The sequence below is a fragment of the Macrobrachium nipponense genome, chromosome 2, assembly GCF_015104395.2.
Source record: "Macrobrachium nipponense isolate FS-2020 chromosome 2, ASM1510439v2, whole genome shotgun sequence".
In the NCBI taxonomy this organism is placed as follows: domain Eukaryota; kingdom Metazoa; phylum Arthropoda; class Malacostraca; order Decapoda; family Palaemonidae; genus Macrobrachium; species Macrobrachium nipponense.
Genome location: NC_087201.1, coordinates 101,892,145 through 101,919,064, shown reverse-complemented (window position 1 = coordinate 101,919,064; position 26,920 = coordinate 101,892,145). Strand labels below are relative to the sequence as shown.

The following is a 26,920-nucleotide window of genomic DNA, read 5'->3' as shown; positions in this document are numbered from 1 at the left end:
CTACAGTAAGTAGAGTATTTTTTCCAACTTACAGTAAGTAGAGTAACTGAATGAAAAGCTTACAGACATAATTATTTATTTTCTACGTCTCAAAAAGCAGATCTAAAGAAGTAACATTAGCAAGACTCAGCATAGACCATACTAGATTTCCCTATGGTTATCTAATGACAACCCCACATTCTGACCCAATGAAACGTAATGGATGCCAAGTTCCCATGACTGTCCAGTACTTACTCGTTGAATTCCCAAATTGGATTCAGCAGAGGTGCATTTATTTTCGAGATCCAACATTGTCAGGAATTCTTGCTGAAGGCAGGGATTTCTCACTTAAACAAAATTACCATGTTCCTAAGTAAAGTCAGTTTTTTGAATAAAGCCTAATTCTAGTTTTTTTTTTTTTTTTTTTTTTCTTAGGTTAATTCCTGAAAACAAGCCTGAGAAGAGCCTTTTTAGGCTCAGGGGTCTGGTTAAACTAATCTTTTATCCCTTCCTATCCTCTAAACAAATACTATTGTAATAAACAGAATAATTCTGATTACAAATTTATGCTTTGTATAAAAGAAACATCACCTTTTGTTAAATGGGTGGAGCAACTAACTGTCAAAATGGATCATGTGAGTGCAAGGATATTAATTATGTGTTTTCTTCTTTTCATTTCTATATCAATATAAAACTTATGAAAGACATAAAAGACTTAAGAAAGTGTGTAGTAATGGCAATCTTATTAACCTCCTAGGTGGTTTAATTACAAAAAATTAATTTATGCTCATGGGACTAAAAGTACTAATGACCGACAAGGCTTATAAAATTATTCTCATTAACTTACAAGGGAATTTTTGATGAAACAAATTTCAGCTTTATTGCCCACTACCAAGATTGAACATAAATAAACTTACAGATTTACTCCAAATACAACTTTTGCATTTGTGATTTCAAAACCTACAAGTATTGGCTTAAGCATCAAAATTTTAAATAAAATAAAAGTAATATTAATACCTACTGTACGTATAATGTAATCACTTCACCAACTGACTGCTTGCCTTCCATGCTCACAGCCATGCAATTTTTTTTATGTAAAATATAATGCAGTTTTGGAAAATAATTTCTACAATCAAACTTGTAGAATTTTATATTAATAAACCAGACTACTGAGTTATCATTCTAACTTATAGGGCTGATCTGAAAGAATAGTCTTGATGCACTATATGTATATTAGATCTCATTTAATAAATTGCAACTACTTGAAATCCAGTAAAATATATAAACTGAAAATTTTGTGGAGTTTGACAATACTTCTTTCAGAGATTTGTTTCCAGTACTACTTGATATATGTTGCTGGACAATTACATATATGTCAAGTATAAGTTATGATCTGCATCTAGGGATTGGATCACCAGTTATATCATCAAATGCCTATGGATCAGATTAGCATAACAACATTTAAGAAGGAATATATTTCATAGGGTTCTTTTCAGTATGAAGAACACCACAATTTAATAGCTGGTATACCCCGGAATAATTTACAATTAAAAGATTCATTATTTCACAATTCCTACCATTTACTAAAAGATATCAACATCAACCAACCACATATTTACGGTTTACTGTTCATATACAACTAAATTTTTTTCCTCATAAAACCTAAATAAAAATCAAAGATAACAATTAGCCATGCAGTAATCTATGAGAGACATCCATGTAGTATTGTTACTGATATTTTTTGTTTCATCAAAAAATACCAAAGTTCCATAAGTTTTAATCATTAGGTCCAGATCTTATTTTGTACATATTAGGAAAAAAGAAATTAAGGAGGTAGTCACAAAATTGCAACCAATTATTATAATTTATATAAATAATCAAAACCTAACAGTTTTTAGTGCTTAGTTATGAAGTACAGTAACTGCAAAGAAGTGCAACACTAGTTATGGACAATTCCTTAAGTTACCAATGAATGCTAATATTTATCTTTAATGGGGTGACTAAAACATTAAAAATTGAACCTTATACCTCTGTGACTTGATGTAATAGCTTCCTGCTCACTAAAAAACAACAGATGAGTCAACTCATTCTTGACACTACCCTACCATGTTTTAATGATCGAGTACAAACTACAACAAATACTTTAGTACCTAAAATAACATGCAACAAAAACTGAGTTGTTATTAAGTAAAAAAAACTAAGTAAAATACGTAGTAGGACATTTAACAGTATAGTGTATCATTGTATTGGAATTTAACAGTACATATAGTGTATCATTGTATTGGAATATCACCTGTAATATTCAATAACAAAAGTGAATACAGTACCATGCTTCAATCAATCAAATACTAAACTAAAAAATATCTCACCTTAAGCACACATATATGACAAGAAGCGTGACTCCAGCAGCTATTGATCGAATATATGCATCATCATACATCTGGACAACAGCCCATGTGCCTGCTATTGTGCCACACATGACAGTTACAAGGAAGGCTGTCTGCAGCCAGTGACGAGCAGTGAACCCTTGGCCAATCCAGAAAGCACGACCTTTCTCAAGCTCATACACAGCCCCACAGACTTTACATGACAAGTTCTCAGATGAATTTTCAGCACACTGTATTTATGAAAAAGAAAAATTTAAATGGGAAACTGATCATGGAAAACAAATTCTGTATTTTAACAAGATAACTACTTATCTACGTAATTGTTTTGGATATGTACACTTTTATACCTTTATACAAAATTTGGTATAATGAGTACTGTATTGCATACAAGTTGCTAAATCATAAAAGCTATTTTGTTACTATATTTAGTCATAATTTTCTTTCCTTTCATGTAAAAAAATTAATTTAGTGCTATTTTTTATGAATATGAGCTCTAAATACATAAAAAATTACATAAAAAGGTAACCTTCAAGTAATGTTTTAATCTAGAGATCTAAATACAGAATCTGCTGTTTACACTATCATATATCAACAAAAATGGCAAACAAATACAGGACCCATGAAAAATTCCTGTATCTTTTCTTATGAAAAATTCCTGTATCTTTTCTTATATAAGATGCCACTGACAAAAAAAGTTCAATAATGAAAATTAACCATGACTGTTGTCTCCTGCTATAATCACACAAATACTTGAACATCATATTACTACTAGTATATCATTTTAAATTCTGACTAGAAATGCTCAAATCACGAGATGAATTACATACAAAAGCTCTTGTGCCAACTTGGTTTTACCCAGTTCCAAAAGCTTGGTGATCTTGTGAGGACACTGACAGCTTAAAAAGTATATTTCAATTTTAATGATAGGCAACGAAAACATAATTAAAAACATCATGTGTACCTCCATCAGCCATTTTCTGAGACAGTTGTGATGCACAGCACCAACATCTCCTCGACAATCACAGGGCTGGATAAGGGGACCTGCATCTGTCCTCTCATTGTCATAGCAGATCCAACATTCAGCTCCACTATTGCTGCTTCCATCAGCTGTAAGAAGTGAGGATTACATCATAACTTTTCCACCTCTTCAAATCACAGCTACCTGACATTCTTTAGGCAAGTATGTTGAATAACAGTAACAGGACAGGATTTCAAAATTCCTTCACAGGATTAAATATACTCATAAACTTTTATAAAAAACAGACACTAATCTGTCACCTAAAAATTTAAATAAAAATCCTCTTATCAAGAGCTAAAAAAAATAATTCACAGAGAACAGGATAACAATCTAAGATAACAGCCAATTCGAAACTGATGCCATGTTACAGGTTTTGTGACACTTACTTAGAAAATACTTTATAAAGGCACAAACATGCACTGCTATTATAAAACAGCAAAAACAACTGTTTCCTAAGCATAAATTTGACAAATTACTGTAAAATTATCAGACAATCTTCTGACTCTTCTACCAGGAGATAGGTAACTGCAAGATTAATTTTGGAAGAAAATTACCAAAAGCCATAATAAATATTCCTTTTCCTCAAAAGTGTTTGGCCCAATTAAAAAAAAAGACTGTTCCCAACATAAAATACTGCTCGTAATTGATATAAAAATAGCTGACAGTATTATTTCTTAGATTACTGAAGGCTACAAAAATAAAAAAACAAATATGAACGAAATCCGACTTAGATAAGACACAACAAGTTTAAATGTATAACATTACTTTTTTGAGGCAGTGGCTGTCCAAGTTCAAGCGTTCGGTCAATGTCCAGTTTCTTGAGAATTTTCTTAGGATTGAGGATCCACAACTGTTCTGGGGACATACAGTTCCAAAGGACACATGGGAACCAAAGGGCCACCCCAAGTTCAACCACACGGAAGATGATATCATATGCATTTCTTGACATCAAGGGTACTCTGTAAAAAGAAATTATGCACTAAGGTATTATAATTGTCAGTTTACATTAATTAAAATAGAGGGAAGCATTTTATGATTCAATCAATAAACCCTACTTCACTACTAACCAAACTCCAGTATACAAAAGGCAAAGACCAAGACTGGAAAATTCTACTGTAGACTATATATTAAAATAATTTAAAATTTTTATAGTAAATCAAATTGTAAAAAAAAATACTTAAGTGTATATCACAAAAACTGTACCTATTTTTCCAGAAAACACCCAATACGTCAGAGAATAAGAAACAGACGGTGATCATCAGCATGCATGCTTGGAATACCAATCCAAATCGTGACTGGCTAAGCTGTGACTGGTCAATCCCTGGATGTGCTGAAGCAGTTCCTTGGACTTCACTGACCACCTGCAACTGTTTTGCACAAATAATGATAAGCAAGAAGTTCACAAATCTTGGCATTGCACAGAGGCATACCAATGTGCAGTACTTTGTTCAAAATCATCAATTACATTAAGAATAAAGCAATTCCATGATTGAATTTACACTTGAATGTCAAACTTAAAACAGTTTACATGCATGGAAATAACATGCTTTGCCATTTATGATGTGACCTATTGATTTGAAAATAAGACACAATAAGATACTTTGGAAAAATAATACAGTAGCTCTAATACAAATCTATCAGGAAAGAGGGAATGGAAGAGATCTAATGTGTGAATTGGTGTGCAAGAAACTAATTACGTACTTAATAATGCTACACACTGTAGCAGTTTACCATACCTTTACCTTTTAGATAAATAAATATGTAAAATACAATAATTTAAACACTAAATAAAATACAGCTACACTAAAAAAATACATGCTGCTAAAAAAATAAGTAACAGATCAAGGAAACAAATGAAGTTTGAGACATACTGCTTCATAATACTATTTAAGAAAAATGATGTTACAAATAATAAATAAGTTTCAAAGCATTTTCCATAAAAAAGATGAATTAAACATTAACTTCATGTGGAAAGGTTTCAAAACTAATTCCAATAAAACAACTTTCAAAGCTATACAATGGTCTTTTGATAAAAAGTAAAATACCCTTGGTCACATACATACATATGTATGCATGTGTGTGTGTGTGTATATATATATATATAATATATATATATATATATATATATATATATATATATAATATTATATATGATATATATATATATCTATATATATATATATATATATACAGGCAGTCCCTGGGTTACGACGGGTTCGGCTTACGACTTTCCGAGGTTAAGGCGCTTTTCAACTATATTCATCAGAAATTATTTCCATGATTACGACGCCTACAACATTGATCTGGCACAAGAAATATGACACTAAAAATGTAAAATAAAGAATATTTCAAGGTTTTTGGGATGAAAAATGCAATAAGATTGCAGTTTACATAGTTTTTAATGCACCCAAAGCATTAAAAGTAAGGTTTTCTTAGGATTTTTGACGATGTTCCGGCTTACGACGATTTTCGGGTTACAACACGCCTCAAAAACAGAACCCCTGTTGTAACCCAGGGACTGCCTATATATATATGTATATGTGTGTATATCTAATATTATATAATATATATATATATATATATATATATCTACTAATATATATTATATATATATAATATATATATATATATATATATATTATATATCATATAGTATATATATATATATATATATATAGTATATATATATATATATATATATATATATATGGTATATATATATATATATATATATATATCTATATATATAATATATATATCTATATATATATATCTATATTATATTATATTATATATATATATATATATATAATATAGAGTACAATTGAAGAAAATTACAACTCAGTTACTACTTGATTAGCAAACTGTACATACAAATAATAAAACTACAAACATCAAAAGCACAAATGACTCCTAACACACAAACATGCACACACACCTGCTCTGGCACAAGACGCTGAGTGGATGGGTCTTGTTCTTGCTCTCTGGAGGATGATTTGACTTTGCCTGCTTTGGACAATGTTGGTGAGGAGGGAGAAGCAAGAGGAGAAGAGGGGGCTGAGGAGGTTGAGCAGGATGGAGAGGTAGGGGAGGAACAGGATGAGGGCCCGTCAGGATCTACTTCATCAAGAAGAGGGGGATGTAGATGGGCCTGCAGAGGTGTACGGGAATGAACATTGCCCACAATAACGGTGTCATTCACGAAGCCCCCACGCACCTACAAACACAAAAGCCCAACAGTCAATAAAGCTTCTACTTTGGAAGAAAATGACAAAGAACACATCAATATTAAATGAACTTTCCTATCAACAAAAACAAATCCTTAGATTACATACAAAGTGTACAATCAAACTAAGCTATGAAAAACTTAATATTACAGTAGAAAGTGCACTCAGTGGAAAAATATTATGCTTTTGGTTAAACTTTGTGAAGATAATAATCATCCACTTTAAGAATCTTAAGGACTAGAATAAAATGATGGGCTTCGTGTTTGGAAGTTATCTGCATACTATATCAACTTCAGCAAACTTAAGCCCAATAATGTAGTTTATTCATATTAATATGAGTTTAATGCCTACAGCACAGTATTCTTCTTCACTTTGATTAAAATAACTGATACGACTTTAAAGCAGTTACTGGTCTTCATTACAGATGTTGTTGGAAAACCATTTGTGAGCCGATTCAGCAACTGAACAGCAAAGTATGCCCAATTAAAATCAATTACATTGAAATCTTGGCATATCTTACAAGCAAAAGCTACTGAGATGAACTGTCAAGTAAATCATACTATAATGGGCGTAATGTCTGTCTGTCTGTCATTCAATCACGGCCATGTCTGTCTGTCTGTCATTCAATCACGGCCAAACGGCTGGTCAGATGGGCATGAAACTTGGCAGGGTTATGGTGGGGACCCCTAAGATGGTTTGTAATGGGGTTTCATCCAACCTAACCCCCTCCTTTGTAGGGGGTGGGGGTGAGAAGGGATTCCCTGAAACGGAGCTGTTTCTGGCCGTGAAACGAGGCTGGTTATTCCCGTAGACTTAGTTACTTTACAAATTTTCATACATAAGTCGCAAATATTTAAGTTCCGACACAATAGAAGATGAAAATTATCATCAATATCCGCAAGATTTTTTTGAATAACTTAAAACCATCGGGACTACCAGTGCACAAAATAACGTTGAAGAAGTACTGCCCAGTAATGTTGCTTCGGAATTTCGATCCTGCCAGTGGACATTGCAACGGAACGAGGTACACCATTATGGAGCTAAACTCCCATGTCATCGAAGCAGCGATAACAACGGGCCCTCACACCGGCAAACGTCTGTTCATCTCCCGGATTCCTCTGATGCCTTCGGACAATCAGTTTCCGTTCCAGTTACGGCGCAGGCAGTTTCCCATCAACCTGGCATTCTCATTCACTGCAAACAAGTTGCAGGGCCAGACTTTGGATCGTGTTGGTGTGTTTCTGCCGTCACCCATGTTCCCGCATGGCCAACTGTATGTGGCGATGAGCAGACCAACTGACTCTGCCAACTTGAAATTAAGTTGTGGACAAACTGATAATATTGTGTACAAAGAGGTTCTGTAGTAGGTATGTATAAAAATCGCCCTTATTTTAATATTGCTGAACAAATAGTACATATAAATTTTTCACTTCTGCACCCGTATTTTATCAAGTTTGCTATCAACCTGGCCTTCTCATTCACTGCAAACAAGTCGCAGCGGCAGACTTTGGATCGTGTTGGTGTGTTTCTGCCGTCACCCATGTTCACGCATGGCCAACTGTATGTGGCGATGAGCAGACCCAACTGGACTCTGGCCAACTTGGAAATTAAGTTGTTTTTTGGACAAACTGATTAAATATTTTGTGGTACAAAGAGGTTCTGTAGTAGGTATGTATAAAAATCGCCCTTATTTTAATATTGCTGAACAAATACATAGTACATATAAATTTTTCCCTTCTGCACCCGTATTTTATCACCCATCGTAGCTGGGTAAGTTTGCTAGTGGTTATAAAACCTGATTGAAAATAAAAGCAAGTAACACTGAAAATGCCACAAAATTATAAAATAAGTATCTAAGCATTCAAAGAGTACTATATTCCACAGTAATCTTTCTGTTGCATATTCCTGTAACTTCAAATTTCCCCATTCATTAATCATATCAGTAGTTATAAGCTGCAATTCAATCAAATACTTTTTTTTACAAACAATCTTTGGTCTACAAATATTCTTGCCTAAGCAGTTCAGTGTACATATATAACTCTAAAGGCCAAATGGAACTACCCCTATCCCATAACACTTTTGAAGTTTTTATTGAAGTTTCAGTCTTCTGTTGACAATTCCTGACATATACTGAAAATGGGCCATACAGATAACATTTGTCACTGTGCTTTTCATTCAAGTAATAACTAAAAAGATCTTTGATATACAAGAAAATTACACAGGATTTTTCAAAAGATGTCAATTTCTCATAAACTTAGTAACTCCTTATGCTTTTTTAGTTCTTGAAGTATGTATTCATCTAGAGGAGTGGGAATTATAGAGTATGTTCCCAAAGTGCTAATTAAAGTAAAACTTGTGAATAGTTCATTTTTAAACTTAAACAAGTACAGTTCCTAAACACAGGCAGTATACCTATAAAAAAGGAATTGGATACTTGTAATGTAATTTTAAATCTTACAACCTAGACAGCCTTAATGATTGATAGGGATCACAAGTTGTTCAAATTGTTTTTAGTGCTTCCTTTGACTTTCATATCAAAACTCCAAGGTGCTGGAGGTTAGGTACTTCATGTTATTAACAGTTTCCAACCAATCAACAGCACCCACCTGTTATAACAGTTAGTTTTGGGCACAAAGTGCACTTTCTCAGATACAAAATGGATTTTTAGGGACTTTTTTTCTACTAATAGGTCAGTATTCACCGACCTTACCCCACTTATTTTGAACATAAGAAGACACTTGTATTTAGTGTTACCTTCAGCTCTAAGCTTTGTCTTTCATAAGGCATAAAGCTTACCATATAATGCTGCCACAAAGCTAGGAGTCATTTGTAAAGCTTTAAATATCTAAGGAGACGATGGTACAGTATTAATTCAACTTGCTTCTGTACTACCTTTATTGGAATATATTCTCCTGTCAGAAGAACAAAATTCCTCAAAATGGTGGTTTCATTTTTCCCCACAACTGGGATTATGATTTGCATTGCCATATGACATACTGTTTGACAGTTTTCCATATCCTATACTTTCATAAGGAGCTTTTTTGTTAATTAAGGCTCTAAAGGCTGTCTCAAGGTCTACTGTAATACTTCATAGGAAAACAAATGTATATTCACTTGAGGTGCTGTGATTTCAAACTGGATGGAACCAACCCATTTCATTGTATATTTTGTGATATTGTAAAACTTATGTGTCATGGTAAAATAATAATGTACTGCTAGTTTAAAATTTTATCTGTTGTTTAAAAGTTAAAACCTTAAAAATATTTTCCACGTTAACCTGGAAACACCTGAAAAACAAGCTTACCTATACAAAAGAGAGCAAACAACTTTTTAAAAATCACTACTGAAGCATAAATGTCAAACCTATAAGCAAACTTTTGCAGTAAACTGAATTCTTTTACATATATAACAAAATAACAAACATACCTAGCTTGGGAAACCAGCTTGTTCTACTGACAACATAAACTATCATCTTGGAAGGATTTAAACTATCTATAAACATTGATGCATAAAAGACCTTATGTATCAAAACTAATATAGTGCAGTCTATTAAATACCATCATCTCAACTAAAAAATACAGGAAAAAGTAACTGTGAACAAAAAACCTGGAATACATATCTACGTCTGTTAAGACCAAAACTAATCTTCAAAAGCTATGGTGAATTTTGGGAACAGGTGAAAGCACATTTAGTATGAGAGCAACATATGCCAATCTAAAGAAGGGAGGGAGTGAGTGTTAAGTGAAAAATAAAAGAATGGGATATCTATCTGTAAAAAAAACACTAAAACACCAAGTGTATTGAATAGATGGCCTGACTTTCCCAGTTTGAAACATTGGTCTCATATTTGGGGTGCTTCTTTTATTTCCGTTTTTTATACATACTATTTAGGTTACATTTGTCAAGCTATTTCGTCCCAAATTTTCTTGGTAAATAAAAGATTACTCAGTCCCTGAATGATTTCTCTTTTTCCACCTTCCTAGCCTTGGAATTCTCTTCATGCTTGAGTTTTCCTAACTCTCCTTTTAGGAATCAAGTCTATTGCTTCCTTCATGGCTAAACCCTATCCTTATCCTTCTTTCTTAAGCGTCTATGTGAATGGACTAAAAAAATTGCATTAGGTTGCAGTCCCACTGGCCTTTCTTCAAATAATTCAAGAAATTTTTTAATAATCCTCCATTCATAAGTGTAAAAGATAAGAAAACAATCTATAAAGAGCCTAAACAATTCAAGGCACACTGTGATTTAGGTGCCTACAACATAAAAATATGTAGTAATATTTAACCCCAACTAAGTCAAATACGGCACAGCCCAAGCATACCTGAGTTGTCTTTGCCTATTTAGCCTAAATACCTGATGGGACGACACTACATTAGAGTACAGTTTATTCAGATGAATAACTATTACACACATGTAGAACTAGTCCCCGATCTTTGTGGTATGAGTTAACAGATCTATATAAATTTTCCCTTTAAGGCCATGATGGTGAGACATCCTACTCTAAACAGGTGGCAGACCATGACGTCAAACATATCATATCATATTTATTTGCAGAAATTTAAAGAGATTAGGAATTACCTTGAAATAAACCTCCACTCCGTAAATCAGGAAGAACACCACCACAATGAAGAGCAGGACAGCATAACACCCATTAAATACGAGTGTCAAGAAGTTCTGAAATTAAAGTAATTTTATATGTAATATATACAAACAAGCATATATATATATATATATATAATGAAGGTATATGATGATAAGGCTTAGCCAGAGAGCCTCATTACAAAGGAAAGGTGCATATGTATCTCTCCACATAAATGTAAACATAATAATATCATAAAAGCTAGAAAATGGTGAAATCTCGTAAATTATCAGTTATATTTACTAATTGCATTGATCAAATGTGAAAAGAAATAATAGACATAACACTATCTGTAATTATAATATTCCTGTATGTTAAAGTTTGTAAAAAGACACGGATTTTCAATGTTGGTATGAAATCTAGAGATTTATATCGTCACGATACAATACTGAGCCTAATTCCAAATGAGCTTTGTTTTGAAAGCGATTCCAAAGCTTTATTCAACACTCAATATTTTCCACACCTCAAATACGAGTCGCATGACAAGACAAGATAAAGGCAGACGAACACCTTACAAAGAGTATTGAATCGGCGTCATTCAACCCGGACATCACGGAAACCATTTGTTTTCTTGAAGAAAACAAAATAATGGTTAAGGCTACATCGCCGGTTGCCGGTAGCAGGTAGAGTAGGCATACGAACGAGATGCCTACTTTAAATCTGACTGAAAACCACACTGAATAAACATTTAGAACGTTCACGCGCTTGGCTGCCAACTGCTTCAACGCCAGCAAAAAAAATTGTTCGATCCAGAATAATTCCTGGTTACTTGTATTTAAGAACAAGACTATTAAGTAATTTAAGAGAGAGAGAGAGAGAGAGAGAGAGAGAGAGAGAGAGAGAGAGAGAGAGAGAGAGAGCATTCTTAGCATAAGGCACTGATCAGTGATTAATAAACCCGCTCCCATGAATAAAAGGGCTTCGGGGAAAAGAAAGACGTAACCTTACGCGTTTACACACAACTTGTGAAACAGCGGCGTCGCACATCGCACTGCTTACCCTTCCTTCCTCTGTGCTGGTTCCTCGCGTGAGGATGATTTCGGCGATGAACAACGAGTAAGTGACAACGTTGAAAGTCATGAATCCTACGAAGGACTTGCTCAGGAATCTCGGCCGATCACAACGGATGTCTTGCAGGTGGAATGCCTGGAACAAAAAGAAAGAAAATGGAATGTCTGTCACTTGAAAAAAATAAAAATAAAAAATAAACATTTGCGCAGAAAGCAGCCAATACATCAGCTATGACAATGCAGGATCCTGATAAACATGACATTACAGGATAATCCTTTGCAGGTTTCCATATAGCGAGGTTTAATTGAAGGTCGCTCATGAGCGGTAGACACACAATTTCCCCGCGACCTAAACATACGAGACTTGCGAGCATAAAATGTCCGAGGTCCTTCTCAACCAACCTACAACCTGCTGATGATAGGTCTTGGACTCTTCAGGCAAGTCAATCTACGCTGGCCCATCCTTAGCTAATAACACGTACGGTGAGGTGGCGTTTGTCAGTGAAACCACTCATGACTCGAGGGGGGCTTCAACTCCTACCATGCGTTTCTTGATACTATGATCAACAGATATCGTGTCTAGGAAAGTTATGCTCAGTTTTAATATTTCCTTTTTAGGAAAGCTCGTACCTGCACATTCGCACGTTGTGTGTACATTCATAAAAAAGCGCAATATATATATATATATATATATATAATCTATATATATATATATATATATATATATATCTATAGAAGAAGCCAGGTACTATGTCGTACCTCTAAGTAAATGGGGATACAATCCCAACAATGAAGTAAATTTCTCTTGTAATTTTCAAATTACAAGAGAAATTTAATTTCTTCATTGTGGATTGTATCCCCATATATATATATACAAATCTCTAGACATAATAATGGGATACAATCCACAATGAAGTAAATTTCTCTTGTAATTTTTCAAATTACAAGAGAAATTTACTTCATTGTGGATTGTATCCCCATATATATATATACAAATCTCTAGACATAATATTTCTTAATACCGAATTCATTGTCGAATTCATTGTATTTTGTGAACTACTTAAACCTAAAGGGATCAGTAAGTGTTTCTGACCTGGTCAGGATCTAAAATAATTTTAACTGAAATGGTTCCGCCCCGTCCACGATTCGAACTTGGTTTAAAAGTGATAAACGGGTGATACCTACTTAGAAGAAGCATTTACCATTTGTAAGTCCTTTAGGGTATAAGTTATTCCCAAGGCATATGGAACAGAGAGTACTTCAAATATACAAGTTTTTCTCTCTCTCATGTTTTTCTCTCTCTCTCTCTCGTCTCTCTCTCTCTCTCTCTGTATGTATATATATATATAATATATATATATATATTATATATATATATTATATATATATCTATATATATATATATATATATATATATATATATATATATATATATATATTATATGTATATATATGTGTGTGGTGATGCTTAAAAATCACAGTAGATGCACGTGACTGCATTAAATAAGCGAATACCATAGGCAGAAATCCAAGCGCTTTTGTCTTTACTTAGACATTGTCTTAACACACATACATACATACAATATATTTTACACGAACAGTTGTATAAATGATACCTAACGATAAAATCTCATTTTTCTGACATTTTAACAACTGTCGACGATTATGAGCTGATCACATGAACTAAAAGAGTTTCAAATCTATTTCTCTGAAGCAATGTTCCAAAAAACCAAATGTTTACCTTTTACTAACTCGATTCTACCCACAGCAGGCGCATCTAAACGGCATCGAGTAAGTGTAAAAAAATTTACAAGCCTCTGAATACACAAAGCACCAAACATATATTATACACACTGTTATTATTCGTATTATATTATTCAGAAGTCGAACCCTATTCACATGGAACAAGCCCACAGGAGAGACTGATTTGAAATTCAAGCTTCTAAAGAATATGGCGGTCATTTGGAAGAGGTAACAGAAGGTAATAGTAAATAAAGAGACCAGTTATTAGAAAAGTAAAAATAAATTAACAAATAAATAAATAAATAAATAGATAAAATTGTAAGTAAATCAAAAGAATTATTAGAAAAGTAAAAATAAATCAATAAATTAATAAATAGATAAAATTGTAAGTAAATTGTAAGAATTATTAGAAATGTAAAACTAAATTAACAAATTAATAAATAAATAGATAAAACTGTAAGTAAATTTTAAAAATAAAGGAAAGTAATGCGTTGCATCATCGCTAGAACTTTAAGAGTTCCAACTGCACAACCTCCCTCCTCAGAGACTGTTCCACAGTCCAACAAACTCCTCTACCATTAGTGTGAAGCTTTATTGGGGAGGAACACGCACGAAGCCAAAACCTAAAACCTATAGCATGATGGGTTGCCGTCTCCCACTGTCCACTTCTTCACCCGTCTCAAGCTGCTTCGGGACACCTTCACTTTCCTGCAGCGGTTATCCAAGGCCTTTCCCAACGACAGGTGGATGTTTGAAACGAAAGGTAAGGGAGGCGCCACGCACTTTCACTCTAACAATGGTAGGCAACTGATTCTAACCCAGTTGGAGAAGATGCAGAAAGGAGTCTTCCTTCCGCGTTCATTCATTCACTCGTGGAGACGCAATCGCGGATGAAATGTGGAAGGGACTTTTGTTCAGGATTCGTCTGACCCTCACGTCACAAGCTCGTTCGACTGGCGCCGAAACCATGAACAGTCGGACGGGTCAAACCAGTTTTAATCTCTGAGGGGATCCTCTCTCTCTCTCTCTGGTCTCGTCTCTCTCCTGCTTCTGCTCTCTTCTCTCTCTCTCTCTCTCTCTCTCTCTCTCTCTCTCTCTCTCTCTCTCTCTCTCTCTCATGGATCGATGAATAAGGCACCTGCGTGTGGTTATCTAGCACAACAGAAACAATAAAAGGAAGAGAAATGGAAGAAAAAAATGGACAGAAAATGAAAGTACAAAAACTTCAACAGGCTGGCAGGACAACGCACAGTTAAAAAAAAAAGAAAAAAAAAAAACTACAATCACGAGTAAATCTGCTCCATCTGAATATTTCTTCATGTGCGATTCCTCTTCTTGCCCCCTTACTTTTAAGAGAAACAAATCACGTTCAATAACATGCGAGAAGACGGCACTGCACGGATTTCCTAAAACAGTTCATCTTTCTTTTTTCTTTTAAGTCACGGACACTGAAGAAGATGAGATCTAGGTCAACACACTGGAATCCAGATACTATTTCATATTATCTGCTTTCACAAAGGTTTCGCATCCTTCAATTTTTTTTGCCACGGGACACAAACCAACAAAGTGTGTACAAATACATAAACACACACACACTATATATATGAGTGTTTGTGTGCGTAACAGCATGAAATATCTTTAACGAAAACCTCCCATGTTAATTTCAAACACTTATAAAAATTGATGATAAAAAAGGTACAACTGAATAACCTGCATCGCTTTTGTTATATATCTGATTAGGAAGTAACTTACTGACAACTACATCAATTATGTTTAAGAATATTTCATATTCCACAATCTCTCTCTCTCTCTCTCTCTCTCTCTCTCTCTCTATCGAGCGATCACTCGACATACCGCAGTCCCAGTGTGGAACCACAACAACGCGAGTGAATGTGAAGGGAAAGGATCCACTGGAATCTCAGTAAAAACAATATGCGGAAGCCAAGCAAACACATTAACTTTCATTTATACGCGCGAGCGCACACGCACCCTCCCTGCCTTTTTGTAATATATATATATATATATATATATATATATATATATATATATATATATATATATATATATATAATAAAAGGAGCCCATAAAAAACACCAAAAATATAGAGAGAAAAGTACTATATTTCAGAGACTACCTGAAGAGGGAGACAGCAGTCTCTGAAATATAGTGAGTACTTTTTTCTCTATATTTTGGTGTTTTTATGGGCTCCTTTTATTAGGTGGAATTCTGTTGTAACAGAACATTTTTACCAGTCATATATATATATATATATATATATATATACTATATATATATATATATAAATATGAACAAGCATGCACGCCCCCCCCTCCCTCCCACTCTCTCTCTCTCTGTCTTTATTATATACATACATACATACATACACGCACACACACACACACACACACACACACACACACATATATATATATATATATAGATATATATATATAATTACGTCCCTTCAAACTTTACCTTTGAAATCGAAAGAACCGTGAACGCATCAACATTCCTATACTGACAAAGGAGGCTCATCGGCAGAATGTTGAATACTGACCGTAGATTCGAAGGTCTTCCTTTCCTCCAGCCTTCTCACTTCTGAACTGTGCACGTTTTACCGACTTACCCTCGACCATTCTTCCCACAAGACAATGCCTCAAAACACTGTTTCACCCTTTCACCTAACACTCTTACCACATGTTCTGTGTATCTCCTAACTCTCTATACTCTCACCGTACATACTCGCCCAACAGCTTATACCTCTCTTCCTTCAATCCCATTCAACATCCACACCTGTAATTCCATAGAGGAGAGTTGGCTCAACACTCCTCTCAATTTTCACCTTGACTTCCCTAGACATTCCAAGTCAGTTCGCAATCCTATGCAAACGTTCTTTGTCTCACCATTTCTTATTCTGTAACTTACCTTCTCTCGTTCTGCCATTGATCATATTCACCTGAACGAATCTTCGACTTCTATTCTTCTCCATCTAAATTAGCAGTCTTCATTGCTCCACTTTCCAGGTTCCCAATTACGCTTATAATCTTCTTCTTTTTCCCATCTTGCAAACTCTTTCAAACTCACTCTTGTCTTCTCTGCAAATTCAGACTCCATTTGTGAATCATTTTTGTATATCAGATTTTCATCTACACCTGCTGTCTTGTCTCTGCATTACTGCATTATTACATCCAGAAAAATATTAACCATTCTTTACCGCACAAACATTCCAATGCACGCTTTGCCTCCATCACAGAAACTTCTGATCTCTCTCTCTCTCTCTCTCATAATCAGCTGTCATGAAATCCATCAAACCCCATTGATATCATACGCAGCCAAATCTCTCCTTACAATAAAAACTCCCGGACGAATATACAGCTAAGAGTGAGAGAGAGAGAGCGAGCTCCCGGTTCAGTTTCCAGTATGTCAAACTCCATGAAGGGAATTACTTCAGCGGACGAGAAGAGTCGAGTCCGTATGTGAAGACGGAGGTACTTGTATTGCGGAAGCAACCGATGAAGAGCCGCGGATGGTCTACCAGATACGATGAGAGAGGCAGCCCACGTCAATTTCAGTTTTCTCTTGGGAGAAAACCGAGTTGCGTAACTCACTTGTGGTAGATCATATGATGGTAACTTAGTATTACGAAAGTTATGAAGCCCTTTTGTACGAAAGTGTTTATCTAACTTTACAACATAAACACACGTAAACGTGAGGGCAATAACTTGCAAACATTCTGAAAAACCATAATATGAATCTTTCATAAATTCGCATCAGTGAAGACCAAGTTTTGGCATCAAAGAGAATCCTCTGGGACGAAAAACTGCCGACGGAGCACACTCACGTCATTCCAAAAATCTAAATAACCGATATCGTCAACATTGAAAAATAACATATAGCCACCTCTTCCGTGGCCTTCTATGTATTATAATAACACTTCATAATTCTGCTACCACCGCTTAATAAAGTCTTGGTTGCATCTAACATAACACAGGCAGCATGCAACTATTCAATTTAAAATGATGGCAGACACACCCAAAACGTAAAACCACACGGTTCTAGCCAAAATATAAGATTCCGTTGAATAGACTGCATCTGATAAATCACATTAAAAATGGCTTATTTTTATCTGCGCCACATCGGTGGATACCACTACAGTCACCACCGTCAACATCACAGCAATACATCAAAACTAAAGCCGTTAAAACTACTGACTTATAAAGTCCTTCTGGGGAACACCGAGTCACAAAATTTCTGGAAACAAAGGGGAGGCAGCGAGGGACGCTTTCAAACGAATATAGTAAGTCACTTAGGGTACAATTTCCACTTTCATTCAATTGAACTCCATATGCAAACCCCATCAACCAAAAAATCACAAAGTGAATTTCAGATAAAGGAAAAAAAATCTTATGGAATTGGGTGTTATTGAATTGATTCAGAATGTCAACGGGTACCGTAGGCTGTGTAGGGGAAAGTAAGCATTTATTCTTTAAAAATACAAAGCTGGAATACACTATTTGCACAAATACACCTCACACACAGTACAAGAAGCATTATTTAACGCGTCAAAACACGACTGAATAACTTATGGCGCAACACTAACGACAATAAACCACATCATAGAAAGCGACAAAAAGAACCTGAACACACCACTAGTCTCGGAACATTAAAAGAGACTCCACCACACAGGCACGGTGTTAACAGAGCACAACCCTTTCGCTAGCTATACCGGACCTTCCTTCTTTCTGCCGAGACAATAAAAAAAGAAGACAGAACAGGTTCCAACCTTTCTCTCGCCGACTGGCTTTTGCCGATTTCACTTTTGGCCTCCGACACAAATGCAACATAAATACGCTCGTCATCAACGCACACAGAAACACATCTTCCCTACGGCACTTACTTTCTTGGCTATTGGGCGCACCTGACGTGGCTTCACATTCACAGGAATAGACACAATTGTAATACATTGACCCCTCCTGACTATCTTTGATGCCATTACTATAAGAATGGAATGTTTGTACGGAAAATATTCTGATCAGGCTGCAAAGATCAGAGTAGCACTCTGAGGAGTTCCCACTCGAATATCTCGCAATGTGGGGAAAGTGATGTGATGGCCAGTCGAAAGAAATCGCACCACCCTATCAACGCTCCATTTTGGAAATTCGGAAATCATCATCACTATCATGGTAACATCTGTAAGTCACTCGATTCGGGTAATTTTGTTTTAAAATTTTAAGCTTTAGTTTCAAAATATAAACTCTTTAACACAAGTTATGCATATAGTTTACGTCCATCCTTGCGACGCCGCCATCTCGCATGACCAATAAAATACAAACAGAAGCATAACGAACTAACAAGACATACATACACATACCCACATGCATACACACGCGCACATATTACATTATATATCTACACACACACAAACACACACACACACACACACACATATATATATATATATATATATATATATATATATATATATATATATATATATATATATAAGAGAGAGAGAGAGAGAGAGAGAGAGAGAGAGAGAGAGAGAGAGAGAGAGAGAGAGACGAACATTCCTTCATATAGAAATTCACTTGTCCATGCAAAATCTTGCACAAAGGGGAATTATAGTCCATCTGCTTTGCTCAAGATTCGAATTTATGCCTTCCGGGCGTGACTGTACAAGGGAGACAGGGCCTTCCTTACCCATGATACAAACGATAACCAAAGAGGGTAAAAGTCGTGGGACACGGTTTGAATTTATCTGAACTTTAACTTTCTACTGACAGCATCTAGAACTATTTCATGAAGCATAAATGTTTGTCTACTTAACCTTAAAAAATCCAAGGAAATCTAGTCGGCTGAAGCAAATCATTATTGGAAGGTATTCACTCCTTTAAAATGTTATAATTGTGCAATTAGCATTTACTACTTAGCTGTCAACACCACCAGTTTCTTTCTAAAACTGACACTGGATGCAGCTGAGTAAATGAAATCAAACACTGCTGCAAAGAGTCCATCTTAATTTGAAAGGGGTTACCATAAAGACATTCAATGCATCTCTATCACTGCAGGACCAACAACACACATATACTACATAGTATATGCAAACATAAATAAAAATAAACATACATATACATATATATGATATATAGCTTTCATACATACATATTCAAAAAACTAATGTGACTCGTCAAAGTGTTTGTGCTTGAATTATCTTAGCGATGTATAAAACTTTAAAATGATTAATTATGTTCTATAAAACAATGGTGATGATAAGAGCAAACTGGATCACGAACAAAGCATATACTAACGGTTATATTAAACATTTCAGTAAAATCTGATTACAACAGTTGGACATAATTATTAGCAAGATAAATTACTGAATTTTTATAGCCATGTTTGTAAATACACACACACATTTTTATATATATATATACATATATATATATATATATATATTATATATATATATATATATATATATATATATATATATATATATATATATAATCTATACATTTAGATATATATATATATTATAAATATACACGTACATATATAATCTCAAAACTTGAAGTTACAAATACGACTGAAAAATTTTGTATTCTATCCAGTAAACAATTACGCCCAACTATTTTGGTAAAATATCATTTAAGATATCTTCTATAAGCGAAAACTGCGTTTGGTTCAAGTATATGTCCCTAACACGATAAATGGTCAAACACCTATATATCTCGACCATAATTCACTGTTCACTGAGACAGAAACATTGTATGCCTATGGAAACCTATCAGCCCCGAGCAGGGTTTGAATTCAGAATTCAGGGTTTGAATGCAAAGGGACGACCAGGCGATAACATTCAGCTCCCACGACCCGGTGATCTCGATATACTGGTCCTGGATTGGGCACTGCCTTCTACTGAAAGCCAGAAGTCCATCACGGGTCAGCCATGTTGTCTGTAAGCTGACAATACAAGACATATGGCTTTAGCTGGACACAAATGCTGTGTTCTAATGGAAGAGAATATAAAATTTAGGCCAACCTCCATGCACTGAGACCTATGAGGCCATTCAGCGCTGAAAGTGAAACTGAATAACAGGCTTCAAATGTGTAACAGGAGGAAACCATCGCAGTTGTACTATGAAACTATGACTAAGAAAGGTGGACGGAATGAAGAGAATTTGAACGGAGGTACAATAAATGGAATGAAAGGGGTTGCAGCTGGGGGTCGAAGAGACTCTGTAAAGAACTACGTAAAGCAAAGCCTACATCGCAGGAGGTGCACTGGCGGCACTAACCCCTACAGAGGCAGGGTTTCAGTGTCTCTAAAACTCAACAACAATCACATCATTTTCAGAATTCAAAGTTTTGAGAGAAAACTTGACTTATACCAATATATTACATTATCATTGGCAATTCTTCAGTTATAAATATTTTGGCACAATATACTGAAATATTGTTCACAGGGTACAAACTGCACCTTTGTCCTATTTTGTTCACTGAAAATATTCTGTACCTTGAGAGAATAAAAGGCATTTGGCATATTTTGTTCAATGAGTAATTTTGTGTGTGTGTGTGTGTGTGTGTGTGTGGTACATTTTGCACCGTGTACTTGAACATTTTGTTCCTCGAGAGTTGAGTTCATTTTTTTTTTATTCCTTAGGTACACTGTGCTCACTGAGAAAATTTTATACCGTGGGCACATTTTGTTCACTGGATTCTGGGCACATTTTTGCCTAAGGTCCAGTGTCCTCCACACAGTATGTTCCTCACAACATGGCTGCCCATGTTCGACAACCATGTACAGCGCGTCACGTGATTTTCATCCTACACGCAGGTCAATGTTACGATCGTTTCTTAATTTATATCGGATTTCAATCACTGAGGACAGGAATTCTACCAAATCTAAACTGTGTTTGAGTTTCTCTCCTCCAGTTTTCACAGGACTCCTGAACTCCCACAAAGCGAACTGAAGTTGCTTTGACGTCTACAAGAGGGGAAATGATAGGCGTCCCCCCACCCCTTATTTTTTAATTATCTATTTTTTTTTTTTAGCTACAACTGCAAATTCCTTGCACGACAAATTATATCTTTACCTCTAAAGGCAGAATTGCGTGACGGAAAGCAAGCAGGACTTGATATATTAGTCTGTGTTTATTTGTGCATTATATGATTACTTAATCATATCTCTAAATAATCTTTCTTATCTCATCCACTTTGACTAATCAGTTGGGTGCATCTCTCTTCAGAAAAACACAAAAGTAGATCGAGACGCAACAGGATTAAAAAAAAAAAACAATACAATCGATTTACACACACACACATGTACATATATGTACATGTGCTTTTGTGTATTGTCATTTGTTTTATTTGTTAGCTATTTGTAATGTTTCATGTTTACAGATGGCAGTTTCCAAGAGTCGTTAAAGGAAGACCACATCGCTTGCAAAAGTTGAAAGGCTGTAGACAGTGCAAGGTCACGTGACAAGGGAGTGAAGAAAGGAAAGGAGGGATCACGAAGACTCCCTCCAGTACCCAGATTGAAGCCCCAAGCGTCCCTTATTGCCTAGTTCCTGTGCTGGCTTTAGTGCAAGGATCAGGATGTCCGCTTGTGGATGATATGAGGTTGTATACGCCGTGTGGGGCATTTGTTTATTCACTCCCTCTCTCTGGTTGCAACCCTCAGTGGTCAAGTAATAACCAGGACCATAATTCACTGTGGAGGTCAACCAGAGGAACTTGGGGAACTGCTACCCCATACTGTTCCCTTCCTCATCCGACTTGAGGAATGAACTCCAACTTCTCGGTTGTGAATCGCAAGCGGTTCCGTCACGTCAGTGAAGACCTTGAAGCGACGTTTGGTTGAAAATAATGACTCATCTCCTCATTGCTCCTGGTCTCTCATGACGAAAAAATCTGTTCCAAAGACACGAGAGAGATAGAGAGTCTGAGAGCGTCTGCGGAGGCAATTCTGAGAGAAGAGGCACTTCGAGTGACGTCTCCCTCTACTCATAGAAACTACTTAAGTTCATTTGAGTCTTGAAACAAAGTCTAGACGTTCATTAACGGAGCCGTTAGACGCCACAAGGGGAATAAACCCTGTTTACAACAACTGCGCATTTCCGCCTTCAGAAGTCTGAGCGTTCGATGCATTCAGCTGCTGAAACAACACGCCTTTGAATATAGAAAAAAATTAGTACACGCAATATAAATACCCGTCATACGTCAGAAAATATAAGTCTGTTATGACTCACATTTTTTCTATCTTTAATTTATATATATATATATATAATATATATATATATATATATATATATATATATATATATATATATATATATATCCTATATCTATATATATATATATATATAATATATATATATATATATATATATATATATAATATATATATATATATATATATATATATATAAATGCGCGTGAGAGGTTTTGTCCCTTACATACAGGTGACTTACTATTTGTAGTTGCAAACATTAAACCACAAAAATCACTAAATACGAACTCACTACACCTTAGGAATAACTTGCACCTAAGGGAAAATGAATAGGATGAATACTACATTTGACCTGGCCAGAATTCGAACCGGGGCCTTTGGTTTAGGTACCGAAGGGAAGCTGGAGCAAGTAACCCTGACCCTGCATACCAACATGGGGCCGGTGATGAAGAAGGCTGGGCGCTCTTGTCACCAAAAAGGCCGTTACCAACGGAGTCTTGTTGTTACACAGCAAAACGTGGATAGACATTACCTTATCTTGTACAGGGCTCAGGGTGTGTCTGTGCATTCCCTCTGCTTGCCTCACCCATTACTCTGACAGAGAGCAGATTCGAAAGATTCGCACAACATCAAGACTGACCGATATAACTGACGTCAGCCTCAACAAGGATTCTCTTTCGCAACATAAGATGACCTGCAATACTCAACTCAAGGATATACGCGATAAACAGGATTAGCATTCACTTCACGTGACGAAATCAACTTTTTCATTAACAAGGATAAAAGCCGTCACGAAACATGAGTTTTTTTCCTTATTTAAAGGAAAAACAGAAGAATGGCTATTTTTCGTGGGTTTAGGAAAAATATGAAAGTATACGTAAGGCAGAAATAATGTAACGTCCACCTAACTTTTATTAATAAATGAAAATCAGACTTAGCATTGACTTTACTCCAAAACATTCACCCTTCAAAACATTCACACAGCAAAACGGATCGAGAGGACACTGCACATCGAACGACATTTTTTTTACAGATGCTTAACTCGACTCCATCTGGAGGAAGGAAGACGACTCGCGTCGTCACACTTCCTTTCGTCAATGATAAGAAGCAAGTGGTACATCCGAACAGGAAGTGGTTTCTCCAGTGAGTCTTACTTCTACCAAAGAAACGGTTTAGGACTTCCTTGGAGTTTGGTTGGTGGGTCCTGCTGCGACACAAGAGAAGCAAGATGCTTTATTTAGATGCCTGTCTGGCCAACTATGAGGGGAGTTATTCTCATCTGAAAAACAGACCTCTCCAATGACAGCGAGTGGCGTTGTCTCGCTTTTCAGGCTTAATAAGTGGTATACTTGCTGAAGGTGTTATGAACACTCACGTCTCGTGTTTCCTATTAATTTTTTCTCTTTCTCTTCCTCTCTCGTCTTAGCAGCAACCAACAACGGTCAACTAACAACTAGATACATAATTCGTTGCTTAGGTTAACAGAGACATACTGAATTTTAGAGAAAGCGATCACATCGTCCTTCAAAACCTAGTTAAGATTTTCGCACTGGTCCCTCAGTCTTGGAGCGCTTACCACTCCGCTACGAGAGAGAGAGAGAGAGAGAGAGAGAGAGAGAGAGAGAGAGAGAGAGAGAGAGAGCGTTTTTAAAGAAAGTACTGACAAGACTGACAACCAATTACTTGGAAACCATCCATTACCTTTTCAGAACATGCTCTGTAGCTGTTGTGCAACCGCACCTTAAGACGGCTAAAGGGCAACAATATTGCTCGTTGGCCATGAGATACCAGGAAAGGATCTCGCTGCTGGGAAGAGGGATGGGGGTGGGGGTGGGGGTGGGGTGGGGGTAGGGGTAGGGGTGGGAGGAAGGGGAGGAAGGATGTTACACTATTCCAGGAAGGGGAAGATCTCGTTTGGGAGGGGTTGTGGGAGCCTTGATGAAGACTATTGGCGTCGATTATCCTTTTGACGTCGTGTTCATTTTCATGATTTATAGTTTTTTACCAACTTCTGTATGGGTACAACTCACTTAACTTAGCATGGTAACTCTGTCCGTTACACGCGCGGAGCTGGTAAGGAAATACCGCAACATTAACAGTTACTTCTCACATGGAGGAGACTTCTAATGAGACCTTTCACATATACGGATACTGGAGGAAGCAAAAAGATTGATTTTTTTTTTTTACTTACAGAAGAATTGCCGTTATGAATACTTTGATAGCTAAAAACGAGTTCAAGTGTAAAAGTGACACATAAACAACAAACGACATAACTGTACTGGATAAATTGGAGAAAAATAACGCAGCTTTTAATCATCTGTCTGCTGACATACTTAGTACATACATCATCACCGCCCCTTAACACTGTGCAACGCCATGAGGCTCTGTTCAATCTGCCACTCATATCATGCCTTACCTGCACTTTATCCTCCACAGGTCTTCATTGATCCCCAACCTCCCCTCTCACAGTTAACAACCAGCAGGGTCTGGGTCTTTCAACACTTCTCGCGCCCAAAGGATTCCAGCTAACATCATTATGAACTATTCTTCCAGGGTGGGAGCAAAGAGCATGTCCAAGCTATCTATTTATCTATTATTATCTATCTATCCTATCTATCTATCTATCTATCTATTTATATATATATATAATAAATATAATATAATATATATAATATGATATATATATATATAATATATATATATATATATTTATATATATATAATATATATATCAGCAATAAGTCACCAAACGCACGTGACCAATATGTAGTAAATAGCCACAAGAAAGATGAAAAATTATAGACCAAGGTTCCAAGCGCTTTCGTGTATTACCCCGATGAAGTGTACGCAATACACGAAAGCGCTTGGTACCTGGTCTTTAATTTTTCACCTATTATGTGGTTATTTACTCACACACACATATATATGTGTGTGTGTGTGTGTGCGCGCGCGCCCCACGCGTCATGAAAAATGTATAAATCATGTGAGTGACGTTGAAATGGAATTATTAGTTTAATCGCCACGGACTTGGTCAAATGTATAATATTTCAACTACCACGCGACTGGTTGGACCCGAGAAAGGCTGACAAATAATTATTATATAGAAAAAGATTCTGGAAGACAGGAACTAATACTTCTGTACAGACTGAAAGACAGTTCATTGTTTTCAAACCCCATCCTCTCCCTCCACTGAGAGAGAGAGAGAGAGAGAGAGAGAGAGAGAGAGAGAGAGAGCACGGTTGGGGAAGGGGGGGGGGGGGCTAGATCTGGATCACATCCAAAATCGATCCGTCATGCAGAGGTAGAGAGACCGTTTACTGCAACAGTCGAAAATATTATCATTTTGTGGGTATTCTATTACCTGGGTTTGTTTCTTAATGGCAATGAGCAAAAGATACCCAACTTCAATTTCCGATACTCCATTCACACACAACGTTTGTAACGACTGAGGGGCGCTGCGACTATTTCCACTACGAAGCTTACCTACAGAAGAAATCTCTGTGACCAACTCGAGAGAGAAAGAGAGGGAAACGTTATTTGGTACTAACATCACAATAGAATGACAATTTGGATCCAATAAAGAAAGGCGAGTGTGCCGGCAAAAACAAAGCAGCGAATGTGAAGGCTACTTGGGGGGGGGGGGGGGGGGGGGGGGGGGGGGGGGACAGAAGGGTGACAAACTTCC

General features: G+C 36.1%; 1 protein-coding gene across 6 annotated transcripts in view; it reads right to left on the bottom strand.

Annotated features, from left to right (window-relative positions):
* Nucleotides 1-26,920, bottom strand: part of LOC135220850 (uncharacterized) — a 125,520-nt gene that overhangs the window by 5,569 nt on the left and 93,031 nt on the right. For 4 of the 6 annotated variants that reach the window (XM_064258410.1, XM_064258411.1, XM_064258413.1 and 1 more), the window contains 7 exons: nucleotides 12,250-12,396; nucleotides 11,190-11,285; nucleotides 6,323-6,601; nucleotides 4,588-4,751; nucleotides 4,150-4,343; nucleotides 3,328-3,473; nucleotides 2,349-2,596 (listed from right to left, as the gene is read on the bottom strand). In XM_064258410.1, the coding sequence (XP_064114480.1) occupies nucleotides 2,349-2,596; nucleotides 3,328-3,473; nucleotides 4,150-4,343; nucleotides 4,588-4,751; nucleotides 6,323-6,601; nucleotides 11,190-11,285; nucleotides 12,250-12,396 (1,274 nt within the window). The remainder of the gene's footprint in view (nucleotides 1-2,348; nucleotides 2,597-3,327; nucleotides 3,474-4,149; nucleotides 4,344-4,587; nucleotides 4,752-6,322; nucleotides 6,602-11,189; nucleotides 11,286-12,249; nucleotides 12,397-26,920) is intronic. The other 2 variants (XM_064258416.1, XM_064258415.1) reach the window with 2 other exon arrangements.